Source organism: Phyllobates terribilis, unplaced genomic scaffold (genome assembly GCF_046119375.1).
Source record: "Phyllobates terribilis strain yellow unplaced genomic scaffold, ASM4611937v1 Scaffold_1__5_contigs__length_1240528914, whole genome shotgun sequence".
Taxonomy (NCBI): Eukaryota; Metazoa; Chordata; class Amphibia; order Anura; family Dendrobatidae; genus Phyllobates; species Phyllobates terribilis.
The window spans coordinates 532,671,154-532,691,870 of record NW_027362761.1 but is presented as its reverse complement, the minus strand read 5'-3'; the positions used below and the strand labels follow the sequence as shown (position 1 = coordinate 532,691,870).

Below are 20,717 nucleotides of genomic sequence, written 5' to 3'. Positions count from 1 at the left end.
AAGCACCTACGGTTCAATGTGCTCACCACACATCTAGATACATTCCTTGAGGGGTGATCTAGTTTCCAAAATATTGTCACTTGTGGGGGCTTCAACTGTTTAGGCACATCAGGGGCGCTCCAAACAGGACATGGTGTTCGCTAATGATTCCAGCAAATTTTGGTTCGAATAGTCAAATGGCTCGCCTTCCCTTCTGAGCGCTGCCGTGCACCCAAACAATAGTTTTCCCACACATATCGGGTATCAACGTACTAAGGAGAAATTGCACAACAAATTGTATGGTACAATTTCTCCTGTTACCCTTGTTAAAATAAAAAATTTGGGCTAAAAGAACATTTTTGTGGGTAATTGTGTTTTTTTATTTTCACAGATCAACGTTATAAACTTCTGTGAAGCATCTGGGGTTCAACGTGCTCACCACAAATCTGTATAAATTACTTGAGCAGTCTAGTTTCCAAAATGGGGTCACTTTTGAGGGGTTTCCACTATTTCTCTTAATTCCAGTCAATTTTGCATTCAAAAAGTCAAATGGTGCTCCTTCTCTTCCGAGCCCTGCGCCCGAACATTAATTTTCCACATACGGAGTATCGGCGTGCTCAGGAGAAATTGCACAACAAATTTTATGGTCCATTTTCTCTTGTTTCCCTTGTGAAAATTAAAAAATTGGGGTCCAAAATAAAATTTTTGTGAGAAAAAGTTCTGTACAGATCAAGTTTTAGCAGTCATCACATTATCATCACAGGCAAGATTACAATCAAAGCTAACACCCAAATAATAGATAATTCAGGATTCACTATTTATAGTGGATGATGTCACAGCTTACCTCCTCATACTATTGCTCCCAATCACAAAGCATGCCCATAACAATCTTCCACATAAATGAATGAGAAGTCTCCAGACTATAGGTCCCTATGGGTCTTGTGAGTAGTGTTGAGCCACCCCCGTAGTGTTCGAGTTCGGTTCGTCGAACACCCGTGTGTTCGCCGAACTGTTCGTCGAACTGTTGGTCGAACACCTTCGAACACCGTTAAAACCAATGGCAGGCAAACAAAAACACATAGAAACACATAGAAAACACCTTCAAATGTGTCCAAAAGCTGACAAACTGCTCAGAAGACATAACTAACACATGGAAAAGTGACAAGTACATATAGTCATGCGAAAATAAAAGAGGTGGAGGAGTAAAAGGAGGGGGAGACACAGATATAGGCATGTCATGCCCTTCTAAAATCCAAAAAGTGAGAAGCCGACACGGCCAGTCCGCTCCTGCCCGTGCCACCTCCGTGTCGCCGGGTTTGTGCCAGAGCCGCGGTGAAACCTGATGGCCAGCCCCCCTCTCCCAATACTGGTGCCTGTCCGCTGGTGGGTCGAGCGAGCCCCCCTGTGGTGGAGGCAGCTCTAAGCTTTTTAATTTAAATTGTCTCTCTAATTTGAATAAATACACTTTCAATCCATTTACAAGGATCTATTGGAGGGCAAGTCTCATGCCAGCAGCCGCGTAATTCCAGCTCCAGTAGCGTCCACTAAAGCTGCTGCAGTTAAAAAGCTTTTATAAGGATCGAGCTCGGCTGTACACCGCAAGGCATCCTACTGCCAGTCCGAGCCCCTATGCCTTGGAGTGCCTCCTGATGCTCTTCACTGAGTATCCCGTGGTCCCGAAGCATTTCCTTTGAAAAAATTAAGTGTCCAAACTACAGGTGGTGTAGCTTGCTTAACAGCCGGGATAATCCGCTGACTAGCAGACACTGCTACTAGGCACAAAGTATTTCCTGGGCTAGATGCAGTTAAAAATTTGTAATTAGATACTCTCGTTGGATGCTGAGAAAGCATTCCATAGAGTCTCCTGGCACGCCATATATGATTCTCTTAAAAAGCTTGGGGTAGGGGTCTAGGGGACCCTTTTATAGCCAAAATCACAGCCCTGTATCGCAATACGTCACCTAGGCTGAAGATAAATGGAACTGTAGCACCCTGAGGGCTCGGTTGCTACAGAGGTATTGCACCTCACCCAGAGGTGTGATATCTCACTCTCAGGTAAGGATGTAGTGTGGATCAGGACCCGACACCTGCATGCATTACACCACATTGCCGTGGGGCAGGGCGACCAATATGCCCCTGAGATGGGCACGACAGTCCATGTCCCTGGCTGGAGTGGGGGGAGGGAACACTGAGGAAGGGGAACCCTGTAGTGCAGGAGCAGGGAGGAAGCAGTTCCTGGGTGCATTGAGAAGGGAGTATAAAAGGTGGGCACCATCTTAGTTCAGTGCAGAGAAGTCTGAGCAGAAGTGGCAGGGAGCAGGGGCTCTGCATGAGCTCTGCTCCGGAGGCGGGCCTAGTAACAGAGGCCCAGGCCTGGAAGAGGGAGAAGGAAGGAAGAGGAGCGGAGAAGGCTCCAGGAATGAGGAATGAAGGGATCCCAGGGGTGCGGACGGGCGAGTCGCCACCGCACGCCCGAATCCACCTGCGTGGAGGGGTCAGGCCAAAGGGGGAGACCGGTCCCCGAACTAGTGGAGGCAGGAAACGACCCTCAGCTAGAAACCGGAGGCTCTGACATTTTATGTGGCGCAGCCCCTCGCTACACCCGCTAGGAAGGCACCACATAGGGTCAGGGAAACTGGCGCCAAGTTTACCAAGAGGAGGCCCGAGGCAGCCGGACAGAAGTGTTGGTAAGAAAGGCCATACAAAGGACACACAAAGGGGGTCCTGTGAAGTGCTCCAAAGTTATCTGGGAGTTGTCTGAGCCCCTCACCTGGTGAGCACAGTACGACGTGGGCAGCCGTTACCTGCAGACGTGGTCTGGATAATAAGAACTGTGAGTAAAGGCCCTGAACTGCATCACTGACTCCGTGTCGTTACTGCTGCTGCCCTGCACCATCACCCCCATCCTCCGCATACACTGCCCTGAGGCTATACTCCTCCCGTGGGGAGTTATGCTACGCTCTGCTGCACACAAAACACCAGCCTCAGCGGTCTGCCCTGTAGCGGCGGTTCACTCTGACCGCAATCCACGGGTGGCGTAGTCGTACATTTAAACATCAAAACCACATAAATAGTTCCGCCACTGGTTTGACCGCCCTGAGCCACGGAACCGGGTCGCCGCCACGAAAACTGCAACCACCAGCATCCACCAAAAAGGGTCCGGCTCCGGGTGTCCCAAGGCCCAGGGGGTGCGTCAGAACATTTTCATCACCTTTCACAATCACCAATGGGACAAGGCAGGGATGTCCTCTGTCCCCTCTCTTATACATCCTAGTGACGGAGCACCTGCTCTCATCAATTCGCCATAACCCCAATATTAGGTGGATTGAGGTGGGAGGCACCGAGTACAAGTGCTCTCTATTTGCTGATGATGTCCTAGTATATATCACTCAATCACATATATCCATCCATGCTGTTATGGCTGAAATAGATCACTTTGTTACATGGTCAAATTTTAAAATCAATGCAGCGAAGTCTGAGGCCCTCGATGTCTCCCTCCCCAAATCCATATAGGATTCCATCCAGTCCAACTTTCCCTTTGCCTGGCCCTCACAGGGTATCAAATACTTAGGAATTCCTATTCATAGAGACCTCTCCCATCTATGTTATCTTAATTTTGGGCCCTTTATTGAACAACTCCATACAGACCACGGTTGGCAAGTTAGAACTGTAAGATTCACTACGTGAACCGCTGGTGTTTTGTGGAAAAGCACATGTACACTGCGTTCCAAATTATTATGCAAAAAGTGTTTAGGAGTGATAAGGGAAGAATTTGTTTGTTTGTCAGTTAAACTCATTGATGGTGATGTGTGTCAGGGCTCTTTATATCACTGTAAGCAATTGCAGACACCTGTGCTAATTAGTTTGGCAGGTGTGTCCAATGAAAGGCAAGACTACTTAAGAAGGCTCTCTCACATTATTAAGCAGCCTACATTTTCTGCCAAAATGGGAAAGAAAAAGGATGTGTCGGCTGCTGAGAAGCAACAAATTGTGGAGTGTTTAGGTCAAGGCATGACTACAATCAACATTGTGCGATGATCAGGATGAAGTGTCTTGGCAATCAAGAAGTATGTAGCTGATTCACAGTACACACGTGTGCGTGCTGATAAGGGCAAATTGAGGACTCTTTCCTACAGGCAATTACGTCAGGTTGAAAGAGCAGCGGCAAAAAAGCCTTGTCATAGCAGCAGACAAGTTTTTGAAGCTGCTTGTGCCTCCAACGTCCCCCGAACAACAAGATGCAGGGTCCTTCAGAGGTTTGCAGCTGTGCATACGCCATCCTGTCGACCTCCTCTATCCACTTCACACAAGCAGAAACGGCTCCAGTGGGCCAAACATTACATGAGGACTGATTTCAAAACAGTTTTGTTCACGGATGAGTGCCGTGCAGCGCTCGATGGTCCAGATGGATGGAGTGGAGGATGGCTGGTTGATGGACACCCCACGCAAACACGGCTACAGCGCCAACAAGGAGGAGGTGGAGTAATGTTTTGGGCTGGAATCATGGGGAGAGAGATTGTCGGCCCCTTTAGGATCCCTGAAGGCGCTAAAGATGAACTCCATAATGTATGTGGATTTTCTCAAACAGCACTTCCTGCCATGGTTCAAGAAGAAGAACCGTGTATTTCACAGCAAGATCATTTTTCTGCATGATAATGCACCATCTCATGCTGCACATAAAACATCTGCATCTCTGGCTGATATGGGCATAAAAAGGGACAAACTTATGGTGTGACCCCCATGCTCCCCTGACCTCTACCCCATTCAGAACCTTTGGAGCATCATTAAAAGGAGTGTCTATGATGGCGGGAGGCAGTTCACATCTAAGCAACAGCTCTGGGAGGGTATTCTGTCCTCATGCAAAACAATTGAAGCAGAAACCATCCAAAACCTGACAAATTCAATGGACGAGAGAGTTCAGAAGCTCCTTTCGAACAAGGGGTCCTATGTGAAAATGAAACATCACCTAGAATAAAGTTTTGAGTTGAAAACTGTTTGATTTCAGTTTCTAACAACCTGCTAATGCTTATAATTTCAAAAATGACCATTTTTTTGGTCTTTATTAAAATGAAAAGGTTGATCGAAAAGTTTGGGGGATCTAAGAGTGTGGCAACCCAGTAGTCATGATTACTTCGAATTCTGACATTATGAGGGTCATGCTGCAGGTAGTGCAGCAAGAAGGCACTTATGTGTCTTGCGCATCTCGGAGCCCCAAAATTATTTTCCGGGCTAGATGCAGCTAAAAATTATTTTTAATTTTAAATTTGGTGAAGCTTTAGTATAGATGGCCTAATAGGATCAGTGCTGCACACTGCTACAAAGCCCAAATTATTTTCCAGCCAAGATACAGATAAACATGATTAGTAATTTGAAAGCTTAAAACGGTTGGTAGGGTGATTTTAACCAATCATCAAGCTTTTACTCTCCCCAGGATGACACAGGGGTAGAAAAGTCGTTTCGGATCCATGATTTGTTCATCTTTATGAACGTGAGTCTGTCTACATTATCAGTGGAGAGCCGCGTGCGCTTATCTGTCAGCACACCACCAGCAGCGCTGAACACACGTTCAGACAGAACGCTGGCTGCGGGGCATGACAAGATCTCCAAGGCGTAAGTGGCTAGCTCCGGCCATTTATCCAGATTGGAAGCCCAAAAAGAGCAAGGGTCCAGTGACACAGTCGTGGCTTCAATGTTTACTTGGAGATACTCCTGTACCATCGTCTCTAGGCGTTGACTATGTGTCAGACTTCTTGTCTCCTGTGGCCTTGCAAAGGATGGGCTAAAAAAGTGGTGAAATGATTCCACAAAATTGATGTTACCAGCAGATACTGTGGTTCTGTTACGGTTTGAGTGCTGAACACTTGACGGTCCCACGGTTGGCAAGTTGGAACTGTGAGATTCACTACGTGCACCACTGGTATTTTGTGGAAAAGCACATGTAAGATTCTGCAACAGTCTCTGCTGATACTCCTGCATGCGTACATCCCTTTCTATGGCAGGAATAATTTCTGCAATTTTACTTTTGTACCGGGGATCTAACAGTGTGGCAACCCAGTAGTCAGGATTATTTCTAATTCTCACAATTCGAGGGTCATGTTGCAGGTAGTGCAGCAAGAAGGCACTCATGTGTGTTGCGCATCCAGGAGCACCAAGTCCCTGTTGTGTTGGTGGCGAGGTAACAATCATGCTTCCTTCCTCTGTCCTCTCCCCCCAACCTCGCACAACAGAAATGTGATCAAGGTCTCCCTCATCTGATGAATCTTCCATCAGTTCGTTCTCCACTTCTTCCTGGGCTCCTGCACCTTCCTCACTAGTTTGGCTGCTACCATGCGCCCTGGTAAAACCATCTCCCCCACCCTCACATGCCTGCCGCCTTGGTGCTGCCGACCATCTGGACCTTGCAGATGTTAGCCCTTCCGCATACAACTCCTCCTCCTCTACTTCCTCCACCTCCTCTTGTGCCACCACCTGACTCCGAATTCTGTTTAACATGTGCTCCAGCATGTAAATCACCGGAATAGTCATGCTGATAATGGCATCGTCAGCACTAAACATCTTCGTCGCCATTTCAAAACTGTGCAGAAGGGTGCATAGGTCCCTGATCTGAGACCACTCCTCCAGCGTGATTTGCCCCACCTCTGAATCTTGTTGGCCCAGGCTATACGTCAGAACGTATTGCACCAGGGCTTGTCGATGCTGCCACAGTCACTGCAACATGTGCAGAGTTTAATTCCACCGGGTAGGCACATCGCATTTTAGCCGGTGAAGTGGCAGGCCCAACGACTTCTGTAGAGATGTAAGTCGCTGAGCTGCGGGATGCGAACGGCGGAAGTGAGCACACAGCGACCGTGCCCTCTGCAGAAGGCCATCTAGTCTGGGATAGTGGGCTAAAAATTGCTGGACAACCAGGTTCAACACGTGAGCCATACAAGGCACGTGTGTGACATTGCCCCGGCGAAGGGCCGCACCCAGGTTTGCAGCATTGTCGCACACGGCCTTCCCTGGTTTCAGGTCCAGTGGAGACAACCATTCATGAAATTGGTTCTCCAGAGCTGACCACAACTCCTCAGCTGTGTGACTCACATTTCCCAGACAATTCAATGTAAAAACCGCCTGATGACGTTGAGCCCTACTGCCAGCATAGTAAGGAGGTGTGCAGGATCCCTTCTGCGCAGTTAGAAAGCTTGTGGCATGACCAGACAGGCTTTGGGTGCAGGTGGAAGACCGAGAGGAGGTTGAGGAGGCAGAAGCAGTGGAGGAACTTTGACATAAAGAGGATTGACGCACAACTCGTGGGGACGGCAAGACTTGGACAGCAGCCCCTTGTCCTGCTGTCACCATAGTTACCCAGTGCCCAGTCAGCGACATGTAACGCCCCTGTCCATGCCTACTCGTCCAAGTGTCTGTGGTGAAATGCACCCTGTCACACACAGAGTTTCTCAAAGGAGCGGTGATGTTGTGTGCGACATGCTGGTGGAGTGCAGGCACACCTTTCTTTGAGAAGTAGTGCCGACTGGGCATCTGGTACTGGGGCACTGCGACGGACATAAGGTCTCGAAAATCCTCTGTGTCCACCAGGCGGAAAGGCAGCATTTCTGTAGCCAAGAGCTTGCAGATGGTGAAATTCAACCTCTTAGCTTTCTCATGGCTAGGAGGAAATGGTCTTTTACTTGTCCACATCTGAGGGACCGAGGGCTGGCTATTGTGCTTAGACGGGGTTGATAAGGGTGTCCCCGGCAAACTGCCGGTCTGTGAGGAAGATGCAGGCGGACATGTTAGGTTGCCTTGATCCAAAGGTGGTGCTATCGATGTCGGACAGCGCTCAACACCAGCTGGTGTTCCCACCTCCAAAGAAAATGATGACCTGCCAATCACGCTGGCTGTTGCGGGTAAAGAGGTGGCAGGTCTGCGCCCCAAAACAGGTGTGACTGCTGTCCCCCCAGTCACAGAGGATGAAGAGGCCGCGGATGCACAAGATATGGCAGACGGTGGTTGGCCCGGCCGGCTAGGCCGCAGTGTAGCACACTGAGCTTCCCACTGCAACTTATGCTTCATGTCCATGTGCTGGTTCATGCATGAAGTACTCAAACTATGTATTTTTTGGCCTCTACTTAGCTTTTGCTGACAAATGTTACAGATAACACGAGTTGGGTCATCTTTATCGATCTGAAAAAATGCCCAGGCTATGCAAGGCTTAGCGCCCATGCGACCTGAAGAGCCACCACGACTTGTGGTGAGAGGCAGAGTTGTGTTTGAGGATGCAGTTGTTGACGTGCTTCCAGTACTACGTCTCTGTCCAGGAAGGCGCAACCTGACCTCGTCGTCACTAGCATCTTCCTCCACCTCCTCTGCTGACCTCATCTCTTGGCTGACTGTGGGTTGACAGTAAGTGGGATCTCCAACCTCATCATCATCACCCTGTGCGTTATCACACCCGTCGTCCTCAGAGCCAACCTGTTCCTGCCCTGACAAAAAACTAAAGTTGTCGCTCCAATCAGGTATTTGAGTCTTATCATCGTCTTCCTCATTGTCTCCACCAACAGGAGTTACAGTTTGGGAATGAGGGTCTACATTATGGTCAGAACCTTCTGCGTCTGGTCCTGGATCCGACTCATAAAGATTCTGGGCATCAGTGCAGATCATTTCCTCGTCTGGATTCACAGAAGCGCTGGAGTCGACCTCTGATTCCCAGGCTATAGTATGAGTAAACAGCTCTGCAGACTCAACCATCTGTTCTACCTCATACTCAGATGGGCAGCTGGAGATTTGGGAGCTGTGAGGAAGCAAGTGCGATTGGGGTGACACCTTTGAGGACTGGAGTATTTGTGATGTTGAAGTTGATGTGGAGGAGAACCCACTTAAAGGAGCACTTGATATCCGTTGAAGCACCTGCTGTTTTTGTGCCTCATCTGGAATTTGTAGCGATTGGCGTGGCCGTAAGAAAGGGATCTTATCACATTGTCCGCTAAAAGAAGTAGACATTTTAGTTTGGCTGGAAGATGGTCTTTCTTCTGCAGATGTTACTGTTGCTTTAACACCTACCCCACGGACACAACCTTTTTTCCCCTTCCCAACACGCCTATTCCCCTTTCCACCAGCAGCAGGCCTTTTTCCACTCATTTTGGTGGTTAACTAATTCACAACTCTGGAGTTGTTTGCACAAAAAAACAATGGATGGTAACCGAGCAGAGCTGAGTGGCCAAACTGTGGTATTAGGCCAAAACTATTGGCTGGGTTAGATGCAGAAAAAAATTATATTCAATTTGCAACCTGATGGAGGTCAGTATAGATGGACTAATACAACAAGTCCCACACACAGCTAGAAGCCCAATATTTTTTCAGAGGTAGATGCAGAAAAAAATATATTCAGTTTGCAACCTGATGGAGGTCAGTATAGATGGACTAATACAACAAGTCCCACACACAGCTAGAAGCCCAAATATTTTTTCAGAGGTACTGTAGATGCAGATAAAAATTATTTTTAATTTGCAACCTGATGGAGGTCAGTATAGATGGACTAACAGAGAAAGTCCCACACACTGCTAGAAGGCCAAATATTTTTTCAGAGCTAGATGCAGAAAAAAATTATATTCAGTTTGCAACCTGATGGAGGTCAGTATAGATGGACTAATACAACAAGTCCCACACACAGCTAGAAGCCCAATATTTTTTCAGAGGTAGATGCAGAAAAAAATATATTCAGTTTGCAACCTGATGGAGGTCAGTATAGATGGACTAATACAACAAGTCCCACACACAGCTAGAAGCCCAATATTTTTTCAGAGGTAGATGCAGAAAAAAATATATTCAGTTTGCAACCTGATGGAGGTCAGTATAGATGGACTAATACAACAAGTCCCACACACAGCTAGAAGCCCAATATTTTTTCAGAGCTAGATGCAGAAAAAAATATATTCAGTTTGCAACCTGATGGAGGTCAGTATAGATGGACTAATACAACAAGTCCCACACACAGCTAGAAGCCCAATATTTTTTCAGAGGTAGATGCAGAAAAAAATATATTCAGTTTGCAACCTGATGGAGGTCAGTATAGATGGACTAATACAACAAGTCCCACACACAGCTAGAAGCCCAAATATTTTTTCAGAGGTACTGTAGATGCAGATAAAAATTATTTTTAATTTGCAACCTGATGGAGGTCAGTATAGATGGACTAATAGAGAAAGTCCGACACACTGCTAGAAGGCCAAATATTTTTTCAGAGCTAGATGCAGAAAAAAATTATATTCAGTTTGCAACCTGATGGAGGTCTGTATAGATGGATTAATAGAACAAGACCCACACACAGCTAGAAGCCCAATATTTTTTCAGAGGTAGATGCAGAAAAAAATATATTCAGTTTGCAACCTGATGGAGGTCAGTATAGATGGACTAATACAACAAGTCCCACACACAGCTAGAAGCCCAATATTTTTTCAGATGTAGATGCAGAAAAAAATATATTCAGTTTGCAACCTGATGGAGGTCAGTATAGATGGACTAATACAACAAGTCCCACACACAGCTAGAAGCCCAATATTTTTTCAGAGGTAGATGCAGAAAAAAATATATTCAGTTTGCAACCTGATGGAGGTCAGTATAGATGGACTAATACAACAAGTCCCACACACAGCTAGAAGCCCAATATTTTTTCAGAGGTAGATGCAGAAAAAAAAATATTCAGTTTGCAACCTGATGGAGGTCAGTATAGATGGACTAATACAACAAGTCCCACACACAGCTAGAAGCCCAATATTTTTTCAGAGCTAGATGCAGAAAAAAATATATTCAGTTTGCAACCTGATGGAGGTCAGTATAGATGGACTAATACAACAAGTCCCACACACAGCTAGAAGCCCAATATTTTTTCAGAGGTAGATGCAGAAAAAAATATATTCAGTCTGCAACCTGATGGAGGTCAGTATAGATGGACTAATACAACAAGTCCCACACACAGCTAGAAGCCCAAATATTTTTTCAGAGGTACTGTAGATGCAGATAAAAATTATTTTTAATTTGCAACCTGATGGAGGTCAGTATAGATGGACTAATAGAGAAAGTCCGACACACTGCTAGACGGCCAAATATTTTTTCAGAGCTAGATGCAGAAAAAAATTATATTCAGTTTGCAACCTGATGGAGGTCAGTATAGATGGACTAATAGAATGATGCTATGCCCAAAAGATTTTACTTCTCTAGGTGCAGTAAAAAAATTGGTATTCTATACACAGGTGGTATATCTTGCAACACAGATAGGCTACTCCACTGACTAACACACTCTGCAATAGGCCAAAAAGGATTAGCTTTGCTAGATTCAGCCAAATGCTGTGAAAAAAACTTGCACAGCACTGGCACAGACCTGCCTGGCAAAAACTGATAGGAACTGATGTAACCTAGTCCTGAAAAGGACTCCAATTACAATTAGTATTTACTCCCACAATCTATCTATTTAAGAGCACAGACCTCCCTGATAAAAGTCGTAGGAAATGCTGTAACCTAGTCCTTAAAAGGACTGCAATCACAACTATTCCCTACTCCCAAGCTATCTGTATATTTGTGCGAAATTTGGTTTTAAATTAACAAGGTATAGCGCACACAGCAACAGCGGTGCCGTCTAACATGCAGCTGCAGCAGTGAGAAAATGGTGGCGACGGGGAAAATGGCTTGGTCTTATAGGGCAAGGACATGTGACATACACTGCCAATGACACATGCCCTTGCTTGTGTGAAAAAAAGCACTTCGCTCCGTGTGTGCGCTGCTGATAGGCTGACAGATTGCACCTCCCCACTGCAAATGCGGGAAAGAGAAAAAAAAATGGAGATCTTCATTGTTCCTGCAGAGATCCATCCCCTGCTCCTCCCCCCACCCCGCTGTACACTCAAACTGCGTATTAACATTAATTTTCATCATTACTGAGAAAAAATCCAGTTATGATTTTGGTGCACGAACAGTTATCGAACATAACCTCGAACAGCCGAATTTTTCTCAAATTGTTCGTGTTCGCCGAACGGCTCGAACACCGCCGAAAACAGCTCGAATTTGAGATTGGCGAACAGTTCGAGTAGAACAACGCTCATCTCTACTTGTGAGTGCTGTATAGAAAATCAGCAATTGTTTAAAGCAATTGAGACAATATAGCATCCAAACATTTCCAAATAAAAAATAAAAATAAATTAGAAAAAAAATATGTGTCACTATCTACTTTTAAACAGATTATACAGATGCTCCAGTGATTATTGATCAACCATGTCTTTACTGTCTACAAAATTGTGCTCACTAAGGTGATATGTTTAATTTTATTTTAAGTGACTCTACTTCTTATGCCATATTGGTTGCACATAGGCGGAGTGATACTCAAGAGCAGCAGAAATTAAAAATTAAACAAGTGATTAAGTATCCTTGTTATGACAAGTTTCTCATGATCAATGACCTTCAATTTTAGAGGTAAGAATTAAAACAAGGAAATGTAATCAAGGATGTAAATCAAGGCTGAAACCGGAAACTCAGAACTGTAGAGTGAGGTCTATTTCATGAGCCAAATAAATACTGTATGTATATGATGACAATGTTGGTTTATAGGTGCACAAAAGAAATGTCAACCTACTTTCCACCATATTGAAAGCTACTATATTTGGTGAAAACTAGTGATTTCACTTACAGTACAGACCAAAAGTTTGGACACACCGTCTCATTTAAAGATTTTTCTGTATTTTCATGACTATGAAAATTGTACATTCACACTGAAGGCATCAAAACTATGAATTAACACATGTGGAATTATATACTTAACAAAAAAGTGTGAAACAACTGAAAATATGTCTTATATTCTAGGTTCTTCACAGTAGCCACCTTTTGCTTTGATGACTGCTTTGCACACTCTTGGCATTCTCTTGATGATCTTCAAGAGGTGGTCACAGGAAATGGTCTTCCAACAATCTTGAAGGAGTTCCCAGAGATGCTTAGCACTTCTTGGCCCTTTTGCCTTCACTCTGCGGTCCAGCTCACCCCAAACCATCTCAATTGGGTTCAGGTCTGGTGACTGTGGAGGCCAGGTCATCTGGCGTAGCACCCCATCACTCTCCTTCTTGGTCAAATAGCTCTTACACAGCCTGGAGGTGTGTTTGGGGTCATTGTCCTGTTGAAAAATAAATGATGGTCCAACTAAACGCAAACCGGATGGAATAGCATGCCACTGCAAGATGCTGTGGTAGCCATGCTGGTTCAGTATGCCTTCAATTTTGAATAAATCCCCAACAGTGTCACCAGCAAAGCACCCCCACACCATCACACCTCCTCCTCCATGCTTCACGGTGGGAACCAGGCATGTAGAGTCCATCCGCTTACCTTTTCTGCGTCGCACAAAGACACGGTGGTTGGAACCAAAGATCTCAAATTTGGACTCATCAGACCAAAGCACAGATTTTCACTGGTCTAATGTCCATTCCTTGTGTTCTTTAGCCCAAACAAGTCTCTTCTGCTTGTTGCCTGTCCTTAGCAGTGGTTTCCTAGCAGCTATTTTACCATGAAGGCCTGCTGCACAAAGTCTCCTCTTAACAGTTGTTGTAGAGATGTGTCTGCTGCTAGAACTCTGTGTGACATTGACCTGGTCTCTAATCTGAGCTGCTGTTAACCTGCGATTTTTGAGGCTGGTGACTCGGATAAACTTATCCTCAGAAGCAGAGGTGACTCTTGGTCTTCCTTCCCTGGGGCAGTCCTCATGTGAGCCAGTCTCTTTGTAGCGCTTGATGGTTTTTGCAACTGTACTTAGGGACACTTTCAAATTTTCCCAATTTTTCGGACTGACTGACCTTTATTTCTTAAAGTAATGATGGCCACTCGTTTTTCTTTACTTAGAATTTGTATTATGGCAAGAAAAAAGCAGCTAACAGTCTATGCAGTAGGACTATCAGCTGTGTATCCACCTGACTTCTGCTCAACACAACTGATGGTCCCAACCCCATTTATAAGGCAAGAAATCCCACTTATTAAACCTGACAGGGCACACCTGTGAAGTGAAAACCATTTCCGGTGACCACCTCTTGAAGCTCATCAAGAGAATGCCAAGAGTGTGCAAAGCAGTCATCAAAGCAAAAGGTGGCTACTTTGAAGAACCTAGAATATAAGACATATTTTCAATTGTTTCACACTTTTTTGCTAAGTATATAATTCCACATGTGTTAATTCATAGTTTTGATGCCTTCAGTGTGAATGTACAATTTTCAAAGTCATGAAAATACAGAAAAATCTTTAAATGACAAGGTGTGTCCAAACTTTTGGTCTGTACTGTACAATTTTCATAGTCATGAAAATACAGAAAAATCTTTAAATGACAAGGTGTGTCCAAACTTTTGGTCTGTACTGTACCTCGCCACCTAGTCCCTTGCCTAGTTTTTGTTGCAGCTTGCTCTAGCTTTTTTGACACCTTTACACATACACTTTCCGGTAATAAGTAGGACTTTGACATCACAAAGTGTGTCAAGACATCATGACGTACTTCATTAGAGATCTAATCAGCACCTCAGGTGACACAGATCGTGATGTCTGCGCCTACCCGGTGCTGAAAGCCTTTTCATCAAATGTATATGCTGGAAGAGGCAAAGATGAAGTCGCGCTTGTGGTGCCAGAGGAAGCTGCACAGAGGACCCAACACAGGGCTGCAGTCGAGTGACTGGTGAAATCAATTCACCGCTAATCATTTTGTTCATTTCTAATGCAAATGGATGCTTTGCCTAAGCCCCTTTGTTGTTCAGTATTATATATAACTTGCATGATGTCACGTAATTTAGCGATAATTCTAGCAGTCTGAATGGGAGGTACCCTAGACATGTCCATGCATGTAGGTCTAGTATGCAGAGGTAGTCTACTCTACAACATTTTTGTAGCTTTTGCTTAGGTATTCTAAAACTTATTAAAGGGCAGGTTTTAAGTTAAATGTATGGATGCCCTCAGGATTAGCCAACATTGAGTGAGTGTATGTTGTCTAACTCCCAGGACCCACAATGCCATGAGAACAAAGGGGCCGCGGTGTGCCAATGAGATCACTGGTCCCTTCAGTAGTTATGGAACCCCAGCAGTGGATCTGTACATACAACTGTGTCGGATACTGCAGATCTGCCTCATTCAAGTGTTGATCGGTGGAAGACCAAGAGATTGGACTATTATACATTGAGAATAGACCATCAATGAGTTTTTTTTGTACAGTCCTATTAAACTTCTTTAATTGAATAGTTTCTAAAGTAGCTTCAAACACAAATCTGGTCACAATTACTGAGACCCCCTCACCAGTAGTGATGAGTGAGCATGCTCATTACTTGAGATTTACGAGCATGCTTGGGTGTTTCCAGAGTATCTTCAGCGTGCTCGGGTATTATGTTTGAGTCGTGCTGTGTGCATGATTTGCGACTGTTTGACAGCTTTAATACATGTGAGGAATGCCTATTTCTTAGGCATCCCTCACATGCATTAAAGCTGTCAAACAGTCGCAAATCATGCACACAGCACGACTCAAACATAACATCCAAGCATGCTGAAGATACTCGGCGAGCACCTGAGCATGCTCGCCGAAAGGGTTAACAGAACATACTCGCTCATCACTACTCACCAGTCATATTTTTATGGTCTGCAATCAATATATCTGTTCTCTTACAGCTAGAGAAACCTGCAAATCTGAATGAGTTTGTTGCTCTTCTTCCGTTACCAAAACGGGAGGAAACCATTACAGCCGGGAAGATATGCAGCACAGCAGGTTGGGGACAAACTGATTTAAGGAAAAAAACACTATCAGACGTCCTTCGAGAAGTTAATCGGGTAATTCTTAAAAATATGGAATGCAAGGAGCAATACAGCGAAGTGAATCAATCTATAACCGACAGCATGATGTGTGCTAAAGGTCCAAATAATAATCGAAAAGCTGACACATGTGGGGTAAGTAATGCCACATGTAAGTGTGTGTTGTTTTAAATTGTTAGATGAAGTGTGAATCTGAATCTAGATGACGAGAATATGAATCAACACATATTAACTAATCTAAAAATAGAATTATCCAACTGCCATAACAATAATATGAAATAGTAATTGCCCCTTTAACTGATTCTGCATTGTCCGTAGCCTTTAAATATCCAAGTGTTTCTACTGCTACCCTGCAGTGATATTCTAAAATGTCACTGCATGGTAGCACAGCTACATACGATCTTGTAGCTGTGGGAGCTGTCAGAGACAGCCGAAGTACCCATAGAAAAGGCACAGACAGATTATTACCGTCTGTGCCTTCTCCATCACTGTATACACAGTGCTGTGCATAGGGAGGGCACAGAAGCTGCTAAGTCTTAGGAGTCCCAGACCGCTCTGCCAGGATGCTGCGTTTCCTCTGTAACTGGGACTGTTATACCAACCCCAGTTACAAGGGAAATAAGATGAAAATGAAAATATTTAAATATTGAAATAATCCCTCCCCACCCCCCAAATTCTTTTATGACAATTTAAGAGGCACAATGTGTGAAATAAATAAAAAGAAAATTAATAGATAAAATAAAATATAGCAGGTAAAAAATAAATAAGCAAATAAATAAAAATACCATTGTCAATCCAAATCGCTGCCACTACAAAAACTGTAAAAACTGTATCCAATATGTAAAAAGCTTATTTCCCTTATTTTCTCACTTATATCGCCTGATATTAGCAAAGAAAATATGACAGTGACATAAATATGAAGCCCCATGTATCGCGACAAAAGATGGAAAAACTACTAAAATATCTGCCATTAACATGACAGATAAAGTGATTTTGACATTGATTATGGTATGATATGTGATGAGTTGACAACAACAGTAGTCAAGGGGTGGGATACATAAGGCGTCATGTGATCAGAAATTTCTTCAGGTTGATGTTCTGGAGACTGTTAATATTAGAGAGGAATGAGTCTTTTGTAATTCGAATTCTCCAGATTTGTCAAATTTTTATCCAATATTTGATTTGCAGTAAATCGATTCAGAGCAAATTGCAAATATGGGAAAGCCCTGAAAACACATGTATAATACTTTAGGGTCTCTTAGGATTCTACTGAACACTTTTCAAACTCTATTTCTTTAACACAGCTTTAGTAATGTCCAAGTGGCTTCAACATACAGTACAGACCTAAAGTTTGGACACACTTTCTCATTTAAAGATTTTTCTGTATTTTCATGACTTTGAAAATTGTACATTCACACTGAAGGCATCAAAACTATGAATTAACACATGTGGAATTATATACTTTACAAAAAAGTGTAAAAACAGCTGAAAATATGTCTTATATTCTAGGTTCTTCAAAGTAGCCACCTTTTGCTTTGATGACTGCTTTGCACACTCTTGGCATTCTCTTGATGAGCTTCAAGAGGTAGTCACCGGAAATGGTCTTCCAACAATCTTGAAGGAGTTCCCAGAGATGCTTAGCACTTGTTGGCTCTTTTGCCTTCACTCTGCGGTCCAGCTCACCCCAAACCATCTCGATTGGGTTCAGGTCTGGTGACTGTGGAGGCCAGGTCATCTGGCGCAGCACCCCATCACTCTCCCTCTTGGTCAAATAGCCCTTACACAGCCTGGAGGTGTGTTTGGGGTCACTGTCCTGTTGAAAAATAAATGATGGTCCAACTAAACGCAAACCGGATGGAATAGCATGCCGCTGAGAGATGCTATGGTAGCCATGCTGGTTCAGTATGTCTTCAATTTTGAAAAAATCCCCAACAGTGTCACCAGCAAAGCACCCCCACACCATCACACCTCCTCCTCCATGCTTCACTGTGGGAACCAGGCATGTAGAGTCCATCCTCACCTTTCCTGCGTCGCACAAAGACACGGTGGTTGGAACCAAAGATCTCAAATTTGGACTCATCAGACCAAAGCACAGATTTCCACTGGTCTAATGTCCATTCCTTGTGTTCTTTAGCCCAAACAAGTCTCTTCTGCTTGTTGCCTGTCCTTAGCAGTGGTTTCCTAGCAGCTATTTTACCATGAAGGCCTGCTGCACAAAGTCTCCTCTTAACAGTTGTTGAAGAGATGGGTCTGCTGCTAGAACTCTGTGGCATTGACCTGGTCTCTAATCTGAGCTGCTGTTAACCTGCGATTTCTGACGCTGGTGGCTCGGATAAACTTATCCTCAGAAGCAGAGGTGACTCTTGGTCTTCCTTTCCTGGGGCGGTCCTCATGTGAGCCAGTTTCTTTGTAGCGCTTGATGGTTTTTGCAACTGCACTTGGGGACACTTTCAAAGTTTGCCCAATTTTTCGGACTGACTGACCTTAATTTCTTAAAGTAATAATGGCCACTCGTTTTTCTTTACTTAGAATATGTATTATGGCAAGAAAAAAGCAGCTAACAGTCTATTCAGTAGGACTATCAGCTGTGTATCCACCTGACTTCTGCACAACACAACTGATGGTCCCAACCCCATTTATAGGGCAAGAAATCCCACTTATTAAACCTGACAGGGCACACCTGTGAAGTGAAAACCATTTCCGGTGACTACCTCTTGAAGCTCATCAAGAGAATGCCTAGAGTGTGCAAAGCAGTCATCAAAGCAAATGGTGGCTACTTTGAAGAACCTAGAATATAAGACTTTTTTTCAGTTGTTTCACACGTTTTTGTTAAGTATATAATTCCACATGTGTTAATTCATAGTTTTGATGCCTTCAGTGTGAATATAAAATTTTCAAAGTCATGAAAATACAGAAAAATCTTTAAATGAGAAGGTGTGTCCAAACTTTTGGTCTGTACTGTATATTGCTATGAGTAAACAAATGGTAACTTTTTACTGCTGTTTTGTCGCAGACTATATGTAATGTTTATTCGGTGTTTTAAAACTTCTGTCCTTATTTCTACTACTAAGCTGTAAGCTGTGGCTTCCCTCACTAACCAAATTTGCTTCAAAATAACTGCTGCCTTCCTTGCCTCTACCTTTTTACAGGCTATGTTAGTCCCTCCTGTGATAGCTGCATGGCATTATAAGGAAGGCTGAGCAGCCAAACCTGAGATCAAAAGAGCCTACTCAGGCTCATACAGTCTTCTGCTTTATATAAAATGGGATTCTTTTTAACTATAAGTTTAGGCCATTAGCAGGATATACTATAGGACATGTACATGTGGTAAACAGAAATGTGTGTAAATGTAGTGAGTGGCAAAACTTTGGATAAATTTGTCGTTGAGACCCAAAATTTGTCCATTTACGCTCATGACAATTGTGTTCATTCCTGTAGCGCAACTTCATTTTGCAGAGCCAAAAAGGGGCAGTAGGTCTTCCTGAAAATTGTCGCGGTCTTACTATGGTAATAGGGTATGTTCTTGGTGTATCAGGGAAATCAATATGCCAAAATTTATTTTTCCATTTAAGTTGGTCAATAAACAGGACCTATAGTTCTCTTGACATGTCTATTTTAGTAAAAACTTATTCCCAAATATTGTTTCACAAAAAATAAGTATCATGGATTGTCTTGTGCTGTCCCTCTGGTAGTCTTACTGAAAATGTATAAATAAAATGATAATTGCGTGTTACCATTCCCCTTTTCAATGAAATCTGTTCCTACAAAGTCCAACATTCCCCAATTAGTAGTGACAGTGTTAGAGTGTGTAAAAAAAACTCTTTGCAAATAATGGGGAATGATGAAACCCAGTTGTCCATTCTTTCATACATTTCAAATAGGAGCAACAACAATATGCAATACTAGGGAAAGATGTTCCACAATTGTTATGTTATGATGAATGTCAAAGGGGTTTTTCACTTATAGTTTTCTGGCCTCTATTTGTCAGCACTGTAACAAACAATAAAATCAGATCGTACTCATGCTCCCTTGATCCAGTGCCAATTCTCAGCCACTTTTTCACTTTCTGTGTTTTGACTGCAGCAGTCACTCAAAAGTACAGCTTGTCTAGCAAAAAAACAAGCCCTCATGTGTTTATGTGGACAGAAAAATAAAAAGTTATGGTCTTTGGAATAATGGGAGGAAAAAACAAAAACCCCAAAATATGAAGATTGGTGGTGGGAAAGAGTTTACAATGTCGCAAACTGTTTTGCGCAATTTGTAGTTGCTAAAAAATGTAGCAACTTTTGGCTTTCTTACACCAGTCCAGGCCAGCTCTGACAACTATTTGAAAAATGAACAACTGTGACAACAATTTTATCATAGTGGTGTAAATTGCAACAGAAGTACCCTCTCGTCCCTGACATGTCGGATAACCAATTAGATTAAAGGGACACACAGAGATTTTGCATCTTCATTTCAGCAATCAGTGGAAATCTCAGAACTTGCAACAAAATGAGGAAAGCTTGTGTGCATGTAGTAGAAGCTTAGAAATGTCAACTGCCTTCAATTCTTTACAGCAAGCATAAAATGATTGTGTCCTATGATCTGTTCCAGGGAGACTCTGGCGGTCCTTTTGACGCGCCCCTGGGCCTGTGCTGAGTAGCGTTGCGCACGCGGGAGCCTACCCGGAGCCGGATCTGATAGGGGTAGTAGTCTCGTGGCGGTGACCCGGTCCGTGCCCAGGGAGTCAAGCTGAGTGGCAGTCTTTAGCAGAAGATGGTACGGTGTTCGACTACGCCACCCGTTGAATGCGACTATGAAGCCGCCGCTGCAGGGCAGACCGCTGAGGCCGGTGGTAAGGTCGTGCAGCGTAGCTGGTAGAACCCCCAACGGGAGGGGTATGGCCTCAGGGCAACCGACGTGTTTGAAGGGGGTAGCAGGAACCACTCAGAGACGGTGCGGTGTAG

General features: G+C 44.0%; 1 protein-coding gene across 1 annotated transcript in view; it reads left to right on the top strand.

The window, feature by feature from the left end:
- Positions 1-20,717, top strand: part of LOC141270803 (granzyme A-like) — a 49,533-nt gene that overhangs the window by 20,972 nt on the left and 7,844 nt on the right. The window contains exons 3-5 of the mRNA XM_073680935.1: positions 12,286-12,415; positions 15,619-15,903; positions 20,365-20,380. Coding sequence (XP_073537036.1) covers positions 12,286-12,415; positions 15,619-15,903; positions 20,365-20,380 — 431 coding nt within the window. The remainder of the gene's footprint in view (positions 1-12,285; positions 12,416-15,618; positions 15,904-20,364; positions 20,381-20,717) is intronic.